The sequence below is a fragment of the Aristolochia californica genome, unplaced genomic scaffold (genome assembly GCF_029961685.1).
Source record: "Aristolochia californica isolate CCGP_79_NKW_82.1479 unplaced genomic scaffold, dmAriCali1.0.hap1 SCAF_12, whole genome shotgun sequence".
Taxonomy (NCBI): domain Eukaryota; kingdom Viridiplantae; phylum Streptophyta; class Magnoliopsida; order Piperales; family Aristolochiaceae; genus Aristolochia; species Aristolochia californica.
This window is the reverse complement of record NW_027181793.1, coordinates 30,674,592-30,698,454: the sequence shown is the minus strand read 5'-3', so window position 1 is coordinate 30,698,454 and position 23,863 is coordinate 30,674,592. Positions and strand designations below refer to the sequence as shown.

Here is a 23,863-nt window from a genome sequence, read left to right as displayed (position 1 = left end):
TTGACAATCACATTACCACTGAATGATGATACACTTTTGAGTTACAAATAATCCCTGCATTTCCCCAGTCGGGAGAGATATAAGTCACATCCAATTGGGACAGTGACTGAAAGAACGAAGGCGCAAATTCTCGATCGTGGTCTACCCCTAACTAACCAAAATCATCTCCATCTCCATCTCCATCTCTTCTGCACCAGATTTGGCCGCAATAAGAGCTTCCAGTCTCTTCCATGTCAGTTCCCGTTGCTCTTCCAACTCTTTGGCGTTGGCCTGTTTCTCTAAATACTGTCTTTGACACTCTTCAAACAGTTCGCAATCCATCTCCAGAAACATCTTTCGCACATTTGTTGTCAGCCCATGAACAGCCTGGTTCCAGTGGTTTTGCATGTTCTTCTCAAGTGATTCAAAGATTATGGGGAAAATCACAACCCGGTTTTGGGCCATAAGATTCACTAAATGATCGTTGTTCCAAAGAAATAGGGTCCGCTCTGCAACCTGCCATGTACACTCATTTTGCTTGTAAAAACTATTCTGAAAAAATGAATTTCAATCAGACAAAACACATAGATCTTGCCAATCACTAACTAGAAAATAAATGAAAGATACTTTTTGATAAAAAAAAAGGTAACAACTCATATTGGATTTTCAAACGACCATTCGAATAAACATTGCAATAATCCAGCAAAAATCTTTAGTTCCATACCGCATCACATGTTAGAAATGCACAACAATCAAATAAACAGACTTCTGCATATAAACACAAACTCTGCCAAGTATGCTAGCATTGAAATTTAGTATTACCTGCCACTTTAACCACGATATATGTGGTCGCCTCCAGGTGGATAAGTAATAATAGACAAAACTTTGATTAATAACAAATAGGAAAACAAAACTAAGCAAAAGTCATCAAAGATAAAAAAGCAACTGTTTGCATTAAAAAGAATCACATGGAACCACTTAATACTCCCAATAGCTATTGAAAAAGCAACAGCTACATATATAAAGAATACTGCAGCCAGAATTGGAGGTACAAGGAAAAGCATGACTCGTTCACCAAAGTCTTATGTTTATGGTACCTCAGAGTTGAATGTTTATTAGCCCTAGGAAGTTCAAAGAAAATGCCTAGGTTATACAGGATACCTCAGTAATCTCAGTAATGTCTTAGTTCTCAATGTAAGTCAGATAGTTAATGAAACGATTCATCATGAAGACCGCATTTTATACATTAGAACTTCTGTATCCTCCAGGTGGAATTGCTGACTACACTGAAGGCCAGAAGAGTAACCTAGGATGAAAGGCTACTGAATTAGGCTGTGCTTGGAAGCTACAACAGTGTCCAGGCTATTCAGTGATCACGACATCAACTCTACTCATTCAAACCAAGGAGAAGACATCAACCATAGGACTATGGCCAATCAGTGTAAGTTTTACACAGTTGAGAATTTCGTATGCTTCTTTAATCCTAATGTTTTCCAGGCATTTTTTAGGATCCATGCAAAGAGGATATTTTTCTTGTGTCTTTCTAATACAATGGTCCTGGAAAAATTAAAGAAGCAGTACACAACACCTAACTAATTTGATAATAACACTTGAAAATTGGAGCTAAAAAAAAAAAAAAAGGCCATGGCAAACCATATTGTGGTATTACATCACCAAAAGAGGATTTCTAATTACTGATTACCAATTACAATACCAATAATGGATCTAAATATATTTTGGGAAAAAATCAAAAACCCATATTAATGTTAGAAAGAGCCCATGCAACCAGCATTAAAATTGTTTCCTAGAAAACAATTACTTGGTTATTGAGATATGTATATCAAAAGTTCAGGAATGACAACGATGCATGTGGAATAACACATAAAAATAGGAAACTTTACACATTTAAAAAAAAAGAAGTGCAACGAGGTATCACAAAAAAACTCTGATAAGAACAGTTATCAAATAAAGTTCTGAAAAAAATAAACAACGCAAAAGCACCATCACAAGCTACACCTTAATGGCAGAAAAATGATGATGAGTCAACAGCCTCTACTCAAATATTGAATCAAAACTTACTATCCTACATGGTAAATCAATCCCAATTATTAAAGCCACTCACGCATGGGCCTTTGGCACAGAGGTAACTTGAGAGTTTTTTAATGTGAGGTTAATGTGAGGTCTAGAGTTCATTTTTCACCAGGGATAAGGGGTGGGTGTGTGCGCGGGGTAAACAACATACAAAAAACACCCTCTCACATAGCACAGAATACAGATGTTTCTCATGTACCTAAAGAACTTCAAATAAAGAAACTAATCACTGAACCAAAACAAGAAGAATTTACATCTCTCACAAGGACGCAACATCAGAATTATTATCTCAGCCAAATACTGCATCCATGTCCCAAAGAAAAAGACTTGTGCAAAAGGTTCCTTACCTGGAAATGAGAACTATTGAGACAACGACCAATTTGTCTAAAAAGAGGGACTATGCATTTCTGAAACTCTGCAGATTGAGTTGCTTCCAAAACTTCCTCCAACTCCCCCAAAAATAAAACCTCCTTCTGACAATTGGTAAGAGGCCAATACTTCAGTAATCCCTTAATGACCGTGTCAGCCAGCTTATAATCTTTCTCCACAAACTGCACAATACAATATGAGAGTTGCTGATGATACAGAGCAAGCGCCTTGGGCTTATGAAGAGGAAGAAGTGCCCTAACAAGAAACAGCTTATGCTCTTCCTTCATTGGCAGAGCAAACCCATTAATTATACTGCCAAGAATCTCTAAAAACTCTCCAATTCCACTATGTCTCTCTGTCTCAAATATAAATCGATAAAAGATGTTATTGATAGCCTTGCGGATAAAGGGCCGGTGCACCATAAACTTGCCGTAGATCCGGTGGAGTATGGTTTTTAAGTACTCACGCTCACGGGGATCCTCTGAATCAAACAGATCAAGCAATTTCAAAACAAACGAATGATCAATGTAGCGTTTTGCAATCTTCGTATCAGTGTCGGATGAAATAATATAGCGTAAGAGAAGCTCGTATATGATTTGGAGGTGCGGCCAGGATGGGTCCAGGTAAGGCTCCTCCTCTTCAGGGTCAGTATTTTCGGAGCCAGTGTTCTCGTGAGAAGCAGGAGGGAGGCACCGGAAAATATTGATAGAGAGCATACAGATTAGTTCCTCTTGAATTTGTTCACTGATTTTGTTGGAACCCGATTGGATGTAATCGACGAGTTCAAGAAGCGTCTGGCGTTTAGTTTCTTTCTCTCGGACGGATTTCAGTGTATCGGAAAAATCGAAAAGGATGGAACAGAGTTGAAGTTTCCGGAGGAAGAGCACTGGCCGGTCGGAGGCGGCCACGTCACGGAAGTACGGAAGGGTCTCAACGGCGGAGGGGGAGAGTGGCCCGCGATCAGGCGCCGGAGTCGGGGCCACGACGGGGCTCGGCTGCGAATTGGCCACAGAGGACGCGAGAGTCGTCCGAGAAGCATGGTTAATGGTTGGGCCCGGATGAGAACTTCGGTACGCGGCGGAAGATTCGTAAGAGAATACCGCCGGTTCATTGGCATCGGCTTTGATCTTCCGGTGGCCACGTTTAATAATTTTATTAAACATGTTTCTTTTCTCCAAACCAGAATCCTAATTCCAAAAACAACTGAAATAGATCTGATGCAATCAATCTCGCGGTGCCGGACTCCAGAAAACCATCAACATAAAAAAGCAACAAAACAAACACAACTCTGAGGGGCAACCTCCGGGTCAGACCTCGAGAGAACGACTTTACGGATCTGTAAGAATGAGAGAGAAAAAAAAGGGTACCGATTTCGGATCAATGCCCGGCGAAACACGACCGCCGGAGAAACACACCAGAGAAACCATTCGCTAGAGATCGGCGACGCCCGGCTAAAATCCTACGACACGGAGATTATTTGCAGCGACCGAGTTCGACGACTTGAGGTTCTCAGGCAATCGAGAATTCCGAAAATCGAAGAAAGCGCCTGCAAGAGGCGGAAGACAATGATGACGAAATTTTTTTTAAAAATCGATAATGCCGTAATATTCATCAAATACAGAATCCAGTTTATTTTTCAATGGAATGACGAAAACGGTGCTGATATTTTCTCTCGTCGATCTTATCAAATTAAAACCTAAAGAAAAATGACGCAATGGCAATTTTTGTAGTTTTCACATAAGGAAATAATTGCAAAATTTGTGTATAATTGTAATTTTTGAAAAATAAATAAAATAAGAAGATAAATATAAATTATTAAAAATATTTTTCTACATTTGTAATGTACCAACCTTAAAAAGTGTGAAAAATAGTAAACATGCTCGAACTTGGCTGAGCCTGACTCGTATGTATCCCACATTTATGACACAAGTGACCTAGGTATCAATTTGTCACATAGTTGTTGCATGTGCACATGTTAGTCCACGCATATATGAATATGGGTCTGCTTGTGTACTTGCATGTGCACGAGTTAGTCTACGCATATATGAATATGGGTTTGGGCTGAAATTTGGATGCATCAGTCTGTCTTGGGGATCCAGTGTCCAAGACGGTTACCAAAGCTCGAGGAACCGAACCGCATGCCAGGCCTAGTAGCAACACCCAGCTCTAGCGATACCGCGGTGAAAAATCCGCACACGGAGAAGACAGAACGTAGAGAGTAGAGAGACGAAGCTGGAGATCGAAATCAGTCGTGTCCTTTCGTCTTCTTCCACCGCCTTCTCACTTTTCCACTTCTCGTTCTCCCACTCTACCAGCCTGAGGATTTTATTTGTTGCCCTTAATTTATTTTTCACTTCTCTGTTCTACGTATCTAAACCCTAGCGCATCTGCGGCCATGCCTCGCCGCCGTGACGAAGACGCCGAAGACGAACTCGAGGACGAGGACAATGATTACGAAGAAGACGACGATGATCGAGGGGGGTCGAGCAAAAAACGTCGGAGATCTGAATTCATTGATGATGCGGCCATTGAAGATGACGATGAGGACGAAGAAGAGGATTATGAGGACGAGGGTGTTGTAAACCCTCGCAAACGAAAGCAGATGGGACGGGCCTCTCATTTCATAGACATGGAGGCGGCTGTTGATAGCGATGAGGAATTAGAGGAGGAAGATGGGGACGAAGGTACTTAACATTTGTCTGTTTGCCTTGTGGGAACTGGGTAATTTATGCGTCAGAATAGAGTGATCAAGCTATTTGTTTTAGTTGCCCTTTTGGCGGCTGACTTGTACTACCTCTCTCTGCTCTACCGTCGCTGGCGTTGTTTATTCTTCTTCTTTAGCATTAGACACCCTTTTATTTTCTGTTCCGTCGTCTAGTTTTTTGAGTAATCTCGAATGTGATGAATCCCGAATTTTACAGCTACGACAGTGGGCATTTGTCCTTCTGTTTTTTCATTATCATTACCAACTGCACTTTTTGCTAAATGGATGTACTTGAGATTTGTTGCGTATATTACTCGTCTCTAATGTTTCTGCAACTAGTTCCAAATATTTGGTTTCGTTTGTATTCTAAGGCTTTTAAGGAAGATCATCCGTGTATACTTTGCAAAGGTAAGGAGTTACAAGTTGGACTGAAATTAGAGATAAAGGAAGCACCGTCAAGGTGAGTATTGAATTTACTCTGCCATGGGTGGGGGGGGAACTTGTTTGCGTCACCATTTTTTGGCTACTTGAAATGAGCTTACTCTTTCTAATAAATTAGCTCTTGATTCATTACACAGTCCAAGATTCCTACAAAACAGCACAACCAGCAATCTCTTCGTTCTATTGGGGACGACTTCCTCCAAACATTCTATCTCTTGAACTTTCATAAGGAGGTTAACTTTCTCTTCTCCAAAGTGCTAAAAACTTGCTTTGACCAACCTTTTATCTTCAACCATTTCCCATTGTGTATCTCTGAAGGAAAATCCAACTTTTTTTATAGAAATCCATTGTGTACCCGCGTTTCAACTTTCCCTTTGAAAAGGTTTGGTTTCTACTGGCATCGAGGGGAAGTGTCCAATCCATGATTGGGTAGCTAAAATCTGTTAATTTTTTTATCATTGTCAGGGATCTTCTCTTTTTTGTCCATGTAAAAATTGCTCTTGGCAATGAGATATCAATCAGATTATTGTCACTCATAAAACTAGAGAAAGTTCTCATTGAGGAGTTTGTTGTTATGGGGCATTGGATCTTTCTGAACAGATTCTCACCACATTAAAGTTTCTTCCCAGTATACAAGGTAGTGGCCAAGCTTCAATCTTGTATGTCATTCTTGCGTTGTATAGAATCTGATTGGGTTGGCCATAGACAGAAACAGCCAGCAATGCAAATTTGTCCCTTTTGGAGATAACTTGTATTGCAATACAGAGAACCTACCCTGGCATGAATGAATTCAACCTTGAGATGTGCTAGAAAGTAGTATAAGCGGCATTTTGGTCTTTTTACATGGTCTGTATTTACCAGTAAGGGTATTATCTTGCTCAGCATGTTTAGATGTATCTATGGTCCATTTATTTAATTTAGAGGTGTAGGTTGGGATTTAGGGGTATATATGTCATGGTACCTCAAACACAGATAAATGAATAAAAGGCATCAGAGGTAAAATTCTGATCCCCAGCGAGCTCCTCTCTAGCTGTCTTCTAGCATCTTCTTTTTCCTTTTTCCTCTTCCTCTCTTCTCTCACTCTTCTATATCTCATTTCCTAACATGGTATCATAGCAATAGGCTCCTGATTTCATGCCCGTGAAACACTTCTCCTTCCTTCTTTGAACCCCATACCTTTTCAGAAAAGGGGATTTCAGATTTGGATCTTAACTGAGAGTCAAGGCTTTGAGTTTTATGTTATCCGAGATGATTAAAATTTCTCCAGAGGAGCCATTATCATTTAATCCTTCCAACTAGGAGTTGATTTGTGCTATAAGTCTTTGATCATTGCATCAGATGCCATGGATAGTTTATTTTCTTGGATGAATACTGCCAAAACTTGATGTTTTTGAATAGTTCTATGATAATGGTTCTTTTCATGGCTAAGCCATACACTCCTGAACATGATATGATCTGAAAGTGGTGGTGGTAGGATTTTGATTTTTGAGGAAGAAGTGGAGATTTGTTGCTGAGTTAGGAGAATCTTTTGAGAGATCAATTGCATCTTTGAGCTTCTTTAACTTCATACTGAGAATGTCATGTGGTGCTTATAGCATGGGTCTTGGTCTTGACTCATTTCTCTTGCTTGGACTTTCTCTTGAGGAAGGAGATTGAGAGGAAGTTGGTGCCAGCCCGGCTTTTTCTTGGGGGGATTTGTTTTTGCTTTATTTCTGCTTGGGAAAAGGATTCTTGGATTTTAATCGAGGGAGTGCTTGAGTTAAGCGAGTAAGGCGGTTTGGTCTTTGGGGCTGCTAGGACTGGCTCCTTTCTTTCTTTGTGGACCTCAGTAACTCATTATCTATGACTTGGTCTGAGATGATCAACGTTTGTGAATGGAGCGCTAGCATTGGGCTGCTCAAGGGTAGAAGGCCACTCTAGAAGGGGCCGTACAAGAAGTCAATCCAAATCTTGAAAATCAAAATTTACACCCCTTCTCAGATACCTCAACAACAAACTCGGAGTTGAAAAATTCGAGGCTGGACCAGCAGAATCAGATCATCAAAAGTTGGTTGGCTGGGAAATGTCTACAAACTACTGAATTATTACCACTCGATCTTTCTCTCGTTAGCCAATTGTTTGGCTAGGTTCTTTAGGGTGCTTGTCTCAGGCTGGGGGTAGCAGCTTCAGGGGGGGGGGGGGGGGGGGGGGGGGGTTGTTAATGATTTTAACTTGGTAAGTCTGTCCATTTTCCTCCAAGGATCAAGATTTCTCCTGAGAATTGTGTCCGGGTGAGAAGTCTAGGTTCTTTATGGTGCTTGTCGCAGGCTGGGGGTAGCAGCTTCAAGGGGGGTCTTTAGTGATTTTAACTTGGTAACTTTGTCCATTTTCTTCCAAGGGATCAAGATTTCTCCTGAGAAGGGTGTCCAGGGTGAGAAGTCTAGGTTCTTTTTGGTGCTTGTCTCAGGTTGGGGGTAGCAACTTTTTCAAGGGGGTCTTTAGTGATTTTAACTTGGTAAGTCTGTCCATTTTCCTCCAAGGGGATCATGATTTCTCCTGAGAAGGGTGTCTGGGTGAGAATCCTTGCCCTTGTCAAAGTGGTTTCCTTGCAAATCTTTTCTATCAAAATCAACTGGCACACCACTAATGCAGACAATTGGACAAAGTACTTCCTCATTCCACAATTGCAGAGGGATAATCTCTAATGTTGACCCAGATTGGAGCCAGAACTCGTAGGTCTTGAAGTTGTATGGGCCGATTCCTAGCAAAGTGCAGCTTCCTTTAATTCGTGAATACATTTTTTTCAGCCATAGATTGAAGAGGGAGATCAACCAAAGTTTGTGTCTGAGGTAGTGAACCCTGGGATCAGATGCAAGCATTTAATGCCTCCCAAATTCTGATAGTGCATACTTGTATTTGGGAGGTAGTCATTATTGGCTTTGTGAGTGAGGCATCTATTATGAATGATGGTTGCTCATGCTCCATTGTGGTTTCCATGGTTTCTCTCTGTGAAGGCAAGAGCATAATAATTTTGAGATTTCTCATTGCGTTATGAAGCTGATTTTTTTCTCTGCTTCCTTGATTGTCTTCTTGAGCACTTTTTTGACAGTGGCTCCTCTAAACGTGGATATGAAGTTTGGGACATGAGGGATGTGGATGAAGGATCTTCGATATGTTGCTGAATCTTTTTTTCTGCTGCCCAAATCATCTTATTTAGCTGTTTTTTTTTTTTATATATTGTCCATTTTGCACTTGGATATGAAGTTTTTGGCAATACTTGAAGGGATGCAGACGAAGGATCTCCAATCTGTTGTTCTCATCGCCGTTTTATTAAGTTGATGTGTAATCAACGTTGCCTGTCCAAGGAGGAAGATGATCCAAAGGGACCATCCTGATTCCAGTGTGTTCTATCTTTATGACATAAATGTGAGCTTTGTTCTACTAGACTTCTTGGTTGTTGGAAGATAGGCCCAAGGCCACACGACCAAGGAAGGCCCACACATCCAAGTGTGTTGGAAGATGGGCCCAAGCCCACATGACCAAGGAAGGCCCACATATCTAAGTGTGTTGGAAGATGGGCCCAAGCCCATAAGATATGGACCCACCATGATCACACGAGCTGGTGGGACCCATCATGATCACATGAGGAGTCTTACCCAATAAGAAGTCTAACAAAGCCAAAATTATTATGGAAGCAGGTCTCACAGAAGAGTTTCAGTTTAAAGGTGTTTTTAGTCATGTTAGTCTTCTATTTATATTGGGTTATTTAATTATGCTAGGATTTATCTTTAAGTGTTAGAGTTTGGGTGTAATTGGGACAAAGATAGTTTAATTGTAATTGGACTCTACTACCTTCCTCTATTATAAGTAGAGGTTCATGTACTCTGATTACAATAAGTCAATTAAGTATTTCGCTTTTCCATAAATTCAACATTGGTCTAGATTGTAATGTATTCATGAAGTTTCAAACCGGTTGGAACTTGATGCCTTGTGGTACTGCTGGAAAACCTCAGTGAAAAAAGAACTTGAATTTTCTTAGGCAAGGCAAACGAGGATTCACCTGTTGATGGTCATTTGGCTCACTATAATGATGTTGCAGCATTTTATCTCTTATTTGCTTGTAAAATTATAAAAATATCCACTAGTTCTAAAACAGGTCTAGTTTTATTTTATTTCTGGAAATGCAATATGAGAAGCAAGGTGACATGTCCTTTTTGGAGACTCTGAGCTTGTATAGCATAGTGAGTTTGGTTGGAAATTTTGGTAATATATTCTTTTTGAATTTTTTCAATAGCTAACTAAAGAATCTCTAAAGAGGCAAATGTATGTGTATATTCTTTTCTATTTTCCCTCTATATTAATCTGGACTTAAATTTCTTGAGAAAAAAGAGTTATTTATTTAATTATGAGACTCATCTCTGACTTCCCCCTCACTTAAGGGGTCACATGAGATACACATGCCTTTCAATCATTAAGGGCTTTTGTTATTTATTATTTCTTTTAGAAATAGTGGAACTTGAAATGGCAAATTTAGAATATGTAGGCTTTTAGAAATTGCTTACCTAATATGGATTTTGATTTAATCCATTTCAACTTTAAATATTGGATTCAGAAATTCAGTTTGTTATTGATTTGATAAATACTGGATTCTGATTGTCAAGGGTGAGAATCGTCAGCTTCTAGAAGTGCCTTCTAAGGAGTTCTACCATTCTGATGTATACTCCTTACCAAGATTGCTTTTACTTGCTATTTTTCCTTTTACTAACTTGTCCTCTTTGGACTCCAGATTTTATAGAACAAGCTACCGACCTAGGAGATGAAGAGGAGGATAGGCGTGTACACCGTCGCCCATTTGTGGCTGAAGAGGAAGAGCAAGAGGATGTTGATGCACTTGAGAGACAAATTCAAGAAAGATATTCTATGAGGTCAATTCACGGAGATTTTGATGAGGAGACAACAGATGTTGAGCAGCAAGCTCTTCTGCCATCAGTGAAAGATCCCAAGTTGTGGATGGTCAAATGTGCGGTATGGCATTTTCCATCTCACATTCTACCTCACTCACACACAGATAAATAACAAAGCACTAAATCATAATGAACTTGTTGGTTTACTATTTCAGATGGGCCGTGAGAGAGAAGTTGCAGTTTGCCTTATGCAGAAGTACATAGACAAAGGATCTGAGCTGCAAATTAGATCAGCTATTGCACTTGATCATCTAAAGAATTACATTTATGTCGAGGCAGAGAAAGAAGCCCATGTTAAGGAGGTAAGCCTGAAGTCTGTTGGTTGTTGATTCTTGAAACTTTCTATTAAGCTCATGCCCTAGCATGTATGGATATTCAGGCTTGCCGAGGTCTCAGGAATATCTTTTCTACTGCAAAGATAACGATTGTGCCCATCAAAGAAATGACCGAGGTTCTTTCAGTGGAAAGCAAATCCATTGATCTGTCAAAAGATGCCTGGGTGCGGATGAAGATTGGAACTTACAAAGGAGATCTTGCTAAAGTAAGGTGCTATTACATTGTCATTCATGATTGCCTCAACTTTTTCTCATTCTAATATACATTCCAATTCTTCAGGTTGTAGATGTGGATAATGTGCGTCAAAAAGTTACAGTTCAGCTAGTTCCCAGGCTTGATTTGCAAGCTATTGTTAATAAATTGGTTAGTTCTCCTTATATATTTCTGAATGTTTTATGCTTTTAGATTGGTTGGTGACCTTTAATATTTTGTACTTTTTACTAGAGCTGGTGTTTAATTATTTAAAAATGGGTGGTATCTCTTATTTAGTAATGGTAAGTTTTAGTATCGTAGCTCTCTTTCCACCATATTTTATTGTGTCAATAGCAAATGTTTGTTTGTTAAGTGAATATCATGATGAAAGGAAGAGATGCCAGTTGGTGTTCATCTGAGGGGGCAAGGATGTGAAGCTGCTGTGAGGGACGTGTCAAGATTTTCCTGGAGGATGATCAGTTCTTTCTTTCTTCTTAGGCTTTAATGGCATGTACCTGGTCTAAAAATCATTTTTAAAATTTTTCGTTGAACAGAGAGAAGAGGTTGCAGGAGCTCCCTCGGAGGGTAGGTGGAGGCAAAAAGAAATCATCTAAATGATAACTTTGGGAAGAAGATCATATACCATTAGTAATATAGTCAATTGAATAGGTGCACATACTAACAAGATGTTAATGAGAGGCACTGCTTCTAGCCAGTGACTGTCTGGTGCAATTTGCACTGCCCAGGTTTCAAGACCACAAATGACTTTAATCAAGTGCAAAAGGTGACTGGAGGCAATTTCCTTTCTGGAACTCAACAAATAATAGCTGCTGATTCCAGTTCTTTAGTAAAAATTGTTAAAGCAAAACTGAAGGCCTTGGAGAAGGACCATTTCAAAAAAAAAAAAAACAGGCCATGGTGAAGGGACCTTTAAAAAAAAAAGACCTCAGGGAAGGACTTTCAACTGTCTCTGTTGAATTTTATTGACTCAAAATAATAGAATAAGAGGACTATCAAAGTTTTTGACAGCATCACTTCTTGTTGGAGTGGAATGGTATATTAAATTGCTGTTAAAATTGTCTACTTAAGACATGTTTCCTCTGTAACTCAGGTATATCGCAAAAGCTCTGTAAATTTTTAAGTGCAAGAATTAATTGCTAAAACTGGTCAAACACAGAGAGAATCTTTCATAACTGTAAACTTTGTGGTAACACACCCTTGAGAATGTGGATCACTTCTTCCTCCATTGTCCCTTCTCAAAACAGATTTGGGGTACTTTTCTTTCTAGATTTGGTCTACAATATTGGCTTCCATGCTCCCTGTACTCTCTCCTCGAACAAATTGTCTACTCATCATTGGGTAAAACTGGGAAAAAGTTTTGGAATCTGTCTTTTGTTGCAATTGTTTAAAATATTTGGAAAGAAAGAAACTGACTGATTTTTTAAGGTAAGCAAAATCTGTTGGGGGAATCATTGAAGCGGCAACTCATTGTGTGTTGTTCTTGGAAAGTAAGCTGCATGACACCTCCCATATCTCCAGTGCTATTATAAAAAGAAACTGGAGGCAAGTAATCAATTTTTTTAACTACATGGTAAATGGTATGGCCACTCGGACTGCTCCTTTTGTGGGATGCCTGAAGCTCAACTTTGATGTCAGCTTGTGGGCAATTAGGGTCCAGCTGGTGGGGGTGATGTGCTCAAAGATAAGAGGTTCACTTTGACTCTAATTGTGGAAGGGAGTTCCTCTGTGGGTAATCAGAAAAAAACCTCTTGGGTGTTTTAAACTTATTTTGTTGAAATTGAGTGGGTAGTGGGACAAAACATCTCCTGGTGCCTTTTAATGTATTTTGATGAAATTGAGCTTTTATAGGAGACTCACCCATAAAAGTGCCAACTAAATTGCAGACTCTTTGGCTAGGGAGGGGGTTTCTCAGAAGCACCTTGCTGTAGACTCCCTCCCTCTTTGACTTGGTTCTGCCCTGGGAGTGCCTTTATTTCATTTTTCTTGTTGCATTTTTCTTTTCTTGGTCTTGTCCTCTTGTCACTGTTTGGAGTCCTCTTAAATGGAAATTCTTCTTTTCATTGTTATGAAAAATTTTAAAAAAAGAAAAACAGAAAAGAATTGGAGTTTCATAAGTGCAAGAGCAGATATGCCTACACTCTTGTTTGTCAATTTGTGTGATACCAACACATTGTAACTGTAGTGTTAGACCATAATTTTTAAAAAAATGTAAGTGTGATCTTGGGTAAGCCCAATGGATGACGTGCTTTGCTTCCACTTCATGTAGTGGGGTGATGTGGGTCAGCCATGGGTCTAGCACTGGTCAGCAATGTCACAGCTTCCACCTAGTTCGAGTCTTGAACAAAACAAGATGAAAAAGTTCTGACATGGATCAGCTCAGCTGTTGTTTGGGTATTGAAACATGAACCAGAATTATTATAAGAAACTTTTAAATTTTTTCTAGTTTTCATTATAGAAAGAAAAAAAGAGAAGCACTATTTAAAAAAGAAAAAAGGAGTATGTTCAACCTGCAACTGGTTGGACATGATGGTTTGTGAATGCAAATAATTTAAGCCGATGTGTTTAACCCTAACAACTAAGATCTGTTGCTGAAGTTACAAAAAAATTCATACCTCGTTATTGGTATCTGAAGCATGTGATTGATAGAAAGTTGTTTGGGTGAAGTAAAGTTCTGCCTTTTGTATAATGTTTTTCAACCGTTTAGTAATTTGGTGTAGTCTTCGAGGCTACCTTGTATCAGATGAGTTTTACTTCTTCTCTACTTAAACAACTGTATTACTGCTTTCCTGTCCTGTTTTTTAGGATGGCAAAGACGTTGGCAAGAAAAAGGCCATTCTCCCTCCTCCACGGCTTTTTAATGCTGATGAAGCAAAGTAAGTCTCTTTCTCTGTGTCTATCTCCCTCTTCCCCCTTTCGTTCCTGCCTTGTCTCAGTTTTTCTTGTCTAATTGCTGTTTCCATTTTTTTTTTGTATGTACAGAGAGATGAATATCCGGGTGGAGCGCAAAAGAATTTTACATGAGGATTATGAGATGGTCGGTACTATGATGTTTCGAGATGGGTTTCTTCACAAGACAGTGTCAACAAAATCGATTAGTACTCAGAATGTTCAGCCAACTTTTGATGAACTTGAGAAATTTCAAAAGCCTGGGGATGAAATGGATGCTGGTGCCAATGCTTTGAGGAATTTGTCTACTCTTCTTGCAAATAGAAAGAAAGGACATTTCCTGAAGGGGGACGCAGTCGTGGTTATTAGAGGGGATCTCAAGAATCTGAAGGGATGGGTTGAAAAAGTGGATGAAGAAAATGTTCACATCAGACCCAAAATATCTGGTTTGCCAGTAATTACTCATCCACAGTTCTCTGTATAATTTTATACTTCTCAAATCTATAAAAACCTCAATGTGATTTGCTCCTCTGCAGGCAACTCTTGCTGTCAATGAGAGAGATCTCTGCAAGCACTTTGAACCTGGTGATCATGTGAAGGTTGTCTCTGGGGCTCATGAAGGTGCTACCGGTTTGGTGCTCAAGGTTGAGGACCATGTGCTTATCATTTTGTCTGATGCCACTAGAGAAGATGTATGTGCTTTTTACTTTACTGAACTAAGGCCAAAGTGGTGATATTTTCTTTCCAGCAAATCAAAAACTAATTGTGCTTATGTGTTTCTCTTCAGATCCGTGTCTTTGCAGATGATGTGGTGGAAAGTTCTGAGACCACCTCAGGGATTACAAAGATTGGGGATTATGAACTACATGACCTTGTTTTACTCAAGTATGCATTTCAAACCATTGTTTCTTTCACATGTACAAATTGTTTCTTTCACACCATGTGAGTTCCCACTGGGTTGACAGATTATTTTTTGCTTAGCCATTCAAAAGTTCTGAAGATGCTGTCTTTGCATTATATTTACTTTTACTTTTTGGAAATTTGTCTAAGTTTGGAGAATTTGCTTTGAATGATAATATTATTTATACAATGAAATGAGTGATTTATATTCTCAGAGATGAGATGACTTAAATCTCATACTGACACTGTATATTATACTTATCATGACCTTCTATTTATTCAAGTTTTATACCTGTGATGCATACTCTTGTGGCAGAGCTGATATTCAGCTGATACATTGTTCTAGTAAAATGAGATACATCACCATTTACGATTTAGTTTCTTGTATTAATAGGTGTGCAAACCAAAAGTAAAGTCTGATGTATTACTAAGCATCGTTGCAACTGTTAAGTTGTATTCTGTAGTTTATAACTGTCTGCACTTTTAAAGTTTCTAGAGAAGTACCCTGATTTGCTTTTGCTTTAGACCTGCTTCCTCTCTTTCTATCCTTATTTGCTTTGCATGAAATTTCCTTGCTTGAATGTCGGTTGTGTCAGATACATATGTTTGCTATCTTTAAAAAAAAGGTATTAATTGTTTTTCTTTCTCTTCATATTTGTCTGTTAAATGCACTCTTAACTGAACTTCTTGCAGTGATATGGGTTTTGGTGTAATCATTCATGTAGAAAGTGAAGCATTTCAGGTAAGTGGTGCCAAAAGTCAAATATGGAGGTTCTGTTGTTCAGGCTATGTTTGCTTTTGCTCAATTCCTTCCTTTTTCAGGTTCTGAAGGGTGTGTCTGAGAGGCCAGAGTCTGCCAGAGTTCGGTTGAGAGAGATAAAAGCTAAAATAGAAAAAAAAGCAAATGCTCAAGATCACTATGGAAATACTGTGTCACCGAAAGATGTTGTGAAGATTCTTGAAGGACATGCTATGGTATGTTTAGGCAATTTTTGTGTGTTGGGTAAATAATTTATATTTTACATTTTATTTGTTCAAAATATTTTTTGGCAGGGAAAGCAAGGTCCGGTGGAGCATATATATAGGGGGATGCTGTTCATCTACGACAGACTTTACAACCAGAATTCTGGTTATATTTGTGCGAAAGCCCAGGCATGTGTTGCTATTGGTGGAGTACGCAGAGGCAATCAAAGAAATGTACTGTTTTAAGTTCATATTTTATGATCTGGGAATAAAACAAGAAACTTCTGTATAAACTAATATATGTGTTTCCTTCTGGATGATGACTGCAGGGTGTTGATCCCCTGACCTCAAGGTTTGGCAATCTGAGAACTTCACCTACTTATGCCCAGCCACAGCCACCTAATAAACCACCTAGAGACTGTATGTCTGGGTCTATCTTGAAATTTTATTGGTCCTTTTCACGATATGAAATTATTACTCCCATTTACATGTTAATCTAAGGCTTTTGATTAGTTTCTTTCAATAAAACATTCTTTAGTAACATTTATTCAACACTATATGCAGCTACACAATATGCAGCTCGAGGAAGGCAAAGAGGGGGGAGATTCGATTCTTTAGTTGGTACAACGGTAAAAATTAGGTCGGGTTCCTTTAAAGGTTACAGAGGACGTGTTTTAGAAGTTAAGGGCCAAGATGTTCGGATTGAGCTAGAGTCCCAGATGAAGCATGTAACAGGCAAGTCTCCTTTCCTATCTCTTTCTCTCTCTGAACTTTTTTTCCTATGATCTTTGTTTTGTACTTATCACTGTAATCTTCTTGAGGTATGCAGTGAATCGCAATCTGATCACAGATGCAGTTTCTGTACCAAGTTCATACCGGTGAGAAATTGTTGTAGTAATTTCTTTATTTTCTGATATGCAGTTTGATGTTGTCATTTCTTAATATCTGATGGTGTATTTGTTTTTTTTACTAATTCCTGTTTTGGTGTCAGAGACACATCGCGGTATAGTATGGGAAGCGAGACACCTATGCACCCATCACGTACTCCACTTCACCCATTCATGACTCCAATGAGAGATCCTGGAGGTACACAAATACAGATCTTTGATATTGAACTGTTTGCTTGAACTTGTGCATATAGTTTTATACTGCCTCTTTCAGAGGTGGTACCATTTGTGGTCTGGATGTGTTTTGCAACCTATTCTGGGTAGTTACATGTACTTTACTCCCTCATACAGTGGTTTTAAGCCTACTCATTACATCAGCTTGCATGGTGCTATGAACTAACCAGTCCTAGCTCATTTTGACATTTTCAGAATGATAATGTTTTCATTCTCTCATGTAACTGTTTACTTCTTGAGCTCATTTAAAATTAATTTATTATGACATAATTACATGCTATACAATTATATAATGTTAAATATTGTATATCCTAAAACAACTAGGATTAGTATATCTTGTTATATGTGATTGGTGTGTGCTTTGCAAAATCTCTTTCAACTCCTGCCATGTTGTTCTGATTGGTTGTCACCCCTGATTAGTACTTATAGATGCAGTTAATACGGCCCTGCCACCATTCCTAGTCCTCTTTATGTTATTTTGCCAACTTCGATATTTGGTCTTTTTGTGCTGTTTTAAATCCTCTATAAAGCATCGAAAATTTGTTAGATCATTGCTGGTGTCCAAGCTCATGGTTGGTGCTTTTAGTCTTTTTCTTTTTCTTTTTTATTCAATTGATGGTTTTAGTCTTCCATGGAAATAATCATTTTATTTTGTGCTCTTGATATATTTGTTGAAGTTGAATATCTTCTATCAAATTATTTCCTATTTATTTCTCGAAATGACAGTTAAGAAATTATTTACTTTAACAATGTCATACTTCTAATAAAATTTAGGAAAGAGCCTCTGAGCAGTATTGTCACGGTTAGTTGGCGAGTTCATGTAGTAGTATCTGTTTGGATAAGAAAAAATTGGAGAGGTCAAGAGTTTGTTGAGTCACTCTAGAACCTGAAAATTTTGAAAAACTTAATCTCTACGATGCAATTGAATTCTCGCCTAAAAATGATATGGGCCTGTTTAATTTTTGGGGATCTTTTTAGCTGTCTCATCCTGTGATGTATTTTTTGTTTTTCTTGGCTGAAATACAGTGCTAACCCATTTAATCTTTAGGGATCTGTTTAGTTGCAGATTGTGTGATATATAACATTTACCTCTATGACTAGGATTATCATTTTATAGCGCCCCATTTAGACACATCTATTTCCTTAAGCATGACTCCTTTTAGCTAATTGTGTTGTATTTTGCTGGCCTCATGTTCCTGTTGGCAAATAGTAATGCTGACTAGGGTGCACATGAGTCGGGCTAAATGGGGAACTTGATTTAAACCAAACGGGAATAGTGTCGGCCCCTCACTCTGTGGAGCGGGATAGGGTGATGCGAGAAATCCTGTGGGAGTTGACTGTAGGTGCGGCTTTTTTTTTATCCTGGCCCATGGGTCTTATTACCGTGTTATTCTTTATGAATTTAAAAAAGACGTTTCTGTTTCATCTTTGTTTGGAAGAAAATTACTCTTTACTTTAACAACGGGATTTAGGAAATGAAAAAGCTCAAGAAAACACTAAATGACACTAGTACTACTCTTTTGGTTTTATTATTTTTATCTATTTATATACTTTTTATGTATTTTTCGATTTTTCTATTATTTATAAGGTTACGGGCCATGGTCTATGCGGGGATCGTCCAGGAATGCAGGGACAAGGTTCAGGAGTAGGGAAATAGGGTGAGGAGAGGTTGGGTTTCCAACCCTCTTGCAAGATTTATGGCCTGTTTGTGGGGGATGTTCAGGTATTCAGTAACCCGTCCCAAATCTGATCAGCGTGCACCCTTATTATCTCAAGATTTCTAAGGACACATTGGACTCTACTCTCTTGTTATAATGCCCCCTTCATTCGAGGCTTTACTCTTCGGCCTGTGGTCAGTGTATTACTGCCACTCAGTAGAATCTCTTATCATTCTAAAAAAATGATTCCTTTATATTTTAATTATAATCCAGTTGGAATCGAGCACTTTTTTCCCAGGCCAACCTTTAATAACTTTCCGATTCAAAAGATTCATTAGGCTCATCCCATGCAAATTGGTGAAGTTACTATATACCTCCTTGGGTATTGGTAATTACTCTTTCCTTCAAATTTCATAATGCTTACCCTTACTTGAACCTACCAAATAAAATGTATTTATATTTTTTCAAAAGAGGGGACCTAGGTACCTAGGTACCTAGGTGGCCCCCCTCTATAGTTCCTCTCTCATCTCTCTCAAAGAAGAGAGAGAAGTGGCCCGCAAGCCTTTCTTGAAAAAGGCAATGGAGAGCAGAATAAAGGTCAGGCCTCCCAGAAAGACTGTGAACACGCTGGTAAAATAGAAAAGAGGGAATACTCACCCCCCTCCTTGTTGTTACCCCTCGTTGTTCTCTGTTTTCTTAGAAGGCTCTGCTGTTCCTTCCTCTATTCTGTTTTCCCGGGAGGGTTACTGGAAACCATTTAACAATCTACCTTGAAAAATTGGTAAAGATATCCATTTCTTGCCAGAGAATGAGCAAAGTGATACTCCATCTGGTTTTATTTTAGTAGGTGCCAATTGGTGAACTAGCTAAGTAACCTTCTTTATTACTGTGTTAACTGGATAAGTAGGGCATTGAAATTTGGTTCTTTCTTACTGTTTGATTAAACCTGTTTGTGGGAATAATTCCACATTGGTTAATGTCAAGATTTTGGCCTGGGTGTTTATGGGAATGATTTGACTTTTTTTTAAATGATAGAATAATCTGACATTTATTCATTAAAAAAAAATCTGACATTTGTTAATACCAGTTCTGAGACATCGACTGAATCAGTGTCGCTAGTTCAGAGTGGGAAAGGTTTATCTAACTACATTTGCTGATTGAATAGCATAATTTTCACAATTTCCAACAGCAAATTTGGGCTCTTTACTTGGGAAGATAGTTGTACTAGCAATTCCATGTGCTTGTGGCTGGAAAGAAATGAAATGTTTGCCTCAAAGGCCTCCACTATGGGGAGAGTCATTGAGAAATCTGTTCACATGGCTCTCTCCTTCTCAAATTGCAAGCAAACTCAGCGAGTATGATGCATTTGGAAAACAATTGCTGGTTTTACTACTGCAGATTAATCAAAATGTTGAGTGGACACCAGCACCAGTGGGCACCTGTACTCAACATTGATGGAAGTTCACAAGGAAATCTAGGAACAGGGGTAGTGGGAGGGTTTTTTTCACAATCATGATGGAAAATGTTATTATCATATTTTTGCCCTCTTCTATGAGGAATCATCTTTTACTGTGAGAAATTGTCCATGCCATTGATTGTTGATGGTGATTCCAAGATTGTTATAAACTGGGTGAAAGGGGAAACTAACCCACCATGGCATTTTGACAGGCAATTTCTTCAAATAGCAGAACTCAGTCAAGCTATGCGAATTAGTTTCATGCACGTACTAAGATCAGGGAATACATTAGCTGATACTTCAGCAAAAGGAAGACACATAAAAAAAAACTTATTATGAATACATGCTGATATTGTAATTTGCTTTGTTTTGATGTAATCTTTGTATATTTATTATTAATAAAATTCATATTAAAAAAACGTAGGAGAGGTGGAAGTAACCTTTTAGCTAATGTCTCTGGGTTTTCTTTTAGGAGAGGCAGAGTGTAAATTCTAGATATTGTTTTCGGTCATAACGTCTTCAGTCATAGATTTTCTTTTCAGTCACAGGTTAATAATAGATATTAACCTCCAGTTGAGCATTGCGCCATACATTAAGTGTGGCTACTCTTCTGTGCCTCAAATGCCTGTTATGTCCTTTTTAAGTGTTAATTTATGTTGCCTCCCTGTGTGGAGTAGGGAATGCTATTATTGGTGCTCTTTTCCTGTTTAAACAAAAAACAGCTGATGCATATGCAGTATGATTGCATGGGAGAAAACTATACATGTACTTTCTAATGTCTTGGTGTGGTATGATGCTTAATGTTTTCTGCAGCTACGCCCATTCATGAGGGTATGAGAACACCAATGCGCGACAGAGCCTGGAATCCTTATGCACCTATGAGTCCAGCAAGGTTTGTCAATGCATATTTTTATTTTTTATGATGTGCAAGAAAGTTAAAATAATATTACAAATTGAGCTGGGGAAGCCAAGCAGTAGATAAGAATGCCAACTAGGAAGGGCAAAGTGGGTATTAGGGCCCCATTCAGCTAGACATTGCTGCTCTATCCTGTTTCTAGTTAAATTATCTGTAGTGCAGTCTGCTGATCTGGGAGTGTGGCTCCAAGAGATTTGGAGATATCGAGCGAGTATGATCATGGATCTCTTCAAATATATGTTAAATGTGCCATGAGGTTTTATTACTGTTTTTATGCCATCCCATGGCAAGTAGTGCCATATAGTGGCAAGGACTGGTCACTGTCAATTTTTGCTGAAGTTATAGAAGTAATTCCATTTAAAGAGCTGAACATTGAGAAGTAATTTCACCTTGTCTTTCTGTGGTACTTGATAATCTAATGCAGCCATCACTTTATGGTTTCAGTTTCTCAGGGTTAGCAATAACTTAGGGTGATACCTATCTGGAGGTTGACTATGTTGACTATCATTGGGGACTGTGCAATGGTTAATAAGTCTCCTCTCTGTTGCAAGTGTACTTTATAACTCAGAAAATGAATCCCATAAACCCTGTAGTCTAGGTGATATGCAATCTTCAGCTGTACTTCTTAGGAAGTTAACAGTGGTCCTTTAAATGGAATTCTCAGTGAGGTTGACGTCAATGGTGTTGATGCCAGTCATGCTAGTCTTTTACGCACCAATTGCATTTTTTCCAGGCGTTTCTTCTTGTGTTATGGAAATCATAAATGATCCTATCTTCAAATGTGAAGATCATTGCATTGTATTTTTTACATGTTACTTTCTGCTGCTAATCTCAAATTTTTATAGCTGACACTGCAAATTGATGGCTGACAATGTTCTTTTCTAACCATTGTTGTCGATGTGGCAAACAAAACCAGGGACAATTGGGAGGATGGAAATCCTGCTTCATGGGGAACCAGTCCTCACTATCAGGTAAGAGTTGGCGCATCAATTTTCTTGCCCTTTTTTAGAATTTGTTTAGCAGTGAAAACTTAAAAAGTGACTGCATTTTACCTCAGCCAGGAACTCCCCCTGCACGCCCATATGAAGCACCGACACCTGGTTCAGGTTGGGCTAACACTCCTGGTGGCAATTTTAGTGATGCTGGAACACCTAGGGAAAACAGCTATGGTATTGTTGAATTTACTTTCTTTTACTCATAAATGGACATCCATATTAGTTACGGTGCTGATACTCTGATCTGGCTTCTGTCCAGCAAATGCTCCAAGCCCATACTTGCCATCAACCCCTGGTGTCCAGCCAATGACACCTAGCTCTGCTTCCTATCTGCCAGGTACTCCTGGTGGACAGCCAATGACACCAGGCAATGTTGGTCTAGACTTAATGTCTCCTGCAATAGGTCTGTTTCTTTTTCTATTCTCTCTTTCTGATTCACATGTTTTTTTATAGATATGGTTGGGCTTTGATAAAAAATCTGTAGTTATTTTGTAACTCTACATTGTTTTTTCCTGTCCACACCTCTTGAAAATCATCCTTCTTTTGAAAGTAGCTCTTTTGTATGCTTCTCTAAAAAGTTTGTAAAGTTAATACCCAGCTTGCTTAGCGTCTGTTCTATTTCCTCTAGAAACTAGTCAGTCCCTGTAATCATCTGTACAAATTTATTACAAAATTCTTTTTTAAAGAAACTAATTAATGGATGGGAACGGAATTCTTTTGACAATGCAAGATGGTGAGAAGTCTATGAGAGATGCTGCTTAAGCCTTGAGATAATAATTTATATTTATTGATGCAGTGACTTGTGTTCCATTTACTTTTGATTATTAAATTTTTAGTCAACTGTTGTTCCAGAATTAGTTCCAAATTATAGTGGTGTCTGACTTATCTATGAACGAGATTTGGCAGGCGGTGATGGTGAAGGACATCGGTTGTTACCTGATATTTTGATCAATGTACGCCGATCAGGAGAGGATTCTGTTATTGGGGTTGTAAAAGAGGTGTTCTTGGTATGTACTCAGTTTTATATCTTGTTTATATGACAATAATTCATTTGTTTGTATGTGCGTTAGACTTGGACGGAAGCTGTTTGTTTTTAGAGAAGGTCAAGATTTGCCCTTGACTGACTGGACCATTTGTTTACAGGACGGATCCTGCAAGGTTGCCCTTGGTTCGTCTGGAAATGGAGATACAGTTGCAGTCCTTCCAACGGAAGTGGAGATGGTAGTCCCTAAGAAATCAGACAAGATTAAGATCATGAGCGGTTCCCAGCGTGGGGCGACTGGAAAGCTTATTGGTATAGATGGTACTGATGGCATCGTTAAGGTGGACGACACACTGGATGTAAAAATTCTAGATATGGATATTCTTGCCAAACTAGCTCCTTAAGTGATAAAATGTATATTTCCTAGTTTTGCTCAAGGTACACAGGGAAATTAGATTTTGTGCTCTCCCTTATTCTTCCATAAAGGCCCTAGATTTTAGAACATTAAAGAGCAGTTCAACGGCGTAACGTCGTTGCTGGGTGAGCGTTGTCGATTCAGTAGCCATCTTCCTACCCACTGGATGTTTTATTATTAATAAAAGTAACAATAAAACGTCCTGAGCTGATATGAACTAAAAAGAGGAATAGAGAACGCCCATGCAGTCTAATTTTGGGTACAATTAGAGAGAATCACCCCTTGTTCAAGCTTGAAATGGATGTAAGTGATTTTATATTGGACATGGGTGGTGCGTTATTTTTTACTAGACTAACAAAATTAGTTGGATAACGTCTGTATCTTGGGTGTTTGATGGCGTTTGGAAGAAAGGGTAATGGCTGAGTTTTATGCGTCAGCTATGTTAGAGTTCTATTTTGTAAGAACTCACCTTGTTTTTCTTTCGAGTCGAATTAA

The 23,863-nt window shown here is 38.8% G+C and overlaps 2 protein-coding genes across 3 annotated transcripts; one reads left to right on the top strand and one right to left on the bottom strand.

Annotated features, from left to right (window-relative positions):
- On the bottom strand, window positions 1-3,992 carry LOC137945419 (serine/threonine protein phosphatase 2A 57 kDa regulatory subunit B' beta isoform-like). Of its 2 annotated transcripts, none has more exons than XM_068791302.1 (2): window positions 2,418-3,992; window positions 1-531 (listed from the first exon to the last, which is right to left on the bottom strand). In XM_068791302.1, the coding sequence occupies exons 1-2, from the start codon at window positions 3,600-3,602 to the stop codon at window positions 148-150; spliced, it is 1,569 nt and encodes a 522-aa protein (XP_068647403.1). In that variant the 5' UTR covers window positions 3,603-3,992; the 3' UTR covers window positions 1-147. The 2 variants fall into 2 exon arrangements, with proteins under 2 accessions (XP_068647403.1, XP_068647404.1); XM_068791303.1 differs by having other exon boundaries at window positions 1-495.
- Window positions 3,993-4,614: 622 nt separating this feature from the next.
- On the top strand, window positions 4,615-23,419 carry LOC137945418 (putative transcription elongation factor SPT5 homolog 1). The gene is made up of 22 exons (XM_068791301.1): window positions 4,615-5,123; window positions 10,350-10,588; window positions 10,683-10,829; window positions 10,907-11,068; window positions 11,143-11,226; window positions 13,879-13,949; window positions 14,056-14,416; window positions 14,499-14,654; window positions 14,750-14,847; window positions 15,556-15,604; window positions 15,685-15,837; window positions 15,916-16,059; window positions 16,155-16,245; window positions 16,390-16,560; window positions 16,655-16,703; window positions 16,817-16,911; window positions 20,874-20,952; window positions 21,893-21,947; window positions 22,034-22,145; window positions 22,231-22,374; window positions 22,878-22,978; window positions 23,115-23,419. Exons 1-22 carry the CDS (start codon window positions 4,835-4,837, stop codon window positions 23,355-23,357), a joined length of 3,093 nt encoding a protein of 1,030 aa, XP_068647402.1. The 5' UTR covers window positions 4,615-4,834; the 3' UTR covers window positions 23,358-23,419.
- Window positions 23,420-23,863: the final 444 nt, after the last annotated feature.

Excerpts from the sequence above, each read along its gene's own strand:
- LOC137945419 (XM_068791302.1), bottom strand. The coding sequence starts at position 3,602 with ATGTTTAATAAAATTATTAAACGTGGCCACCGGAAGATCAAAGCCGAT. Across the intron at positions 532-2,417 it reads TCAATAGTTCTCATTTCCAG|AATAGTTTTTACAAGCAAAA; the intron begins GTAAGGAACCTT and ends TCATTTTTTCAG.
- LOC137945418 (XM_068791301.1), top strand. The coding sequence starts at position 4,835 with ATGCCTCGCCGCCGTGACGAAGACGCCGAAGACGAACTCGAGGACGAG. Across the intron at positions 10,830-10,906 it reads AAGAAGCCCATGTTAAGGAG|GCTTGCCGAGGTCTCAGGAA; the intron begins GTAAGCCTGAAG and ends ATGGATATTCAG. Across the intron at positions 14,417-14,498 it reads CCAAAATATCTGGTTTGCCA|GCAACTCTTGCTGTCAATGA; the intron begins GTAATTACTCAT and ends GCTCCTCTGCAG.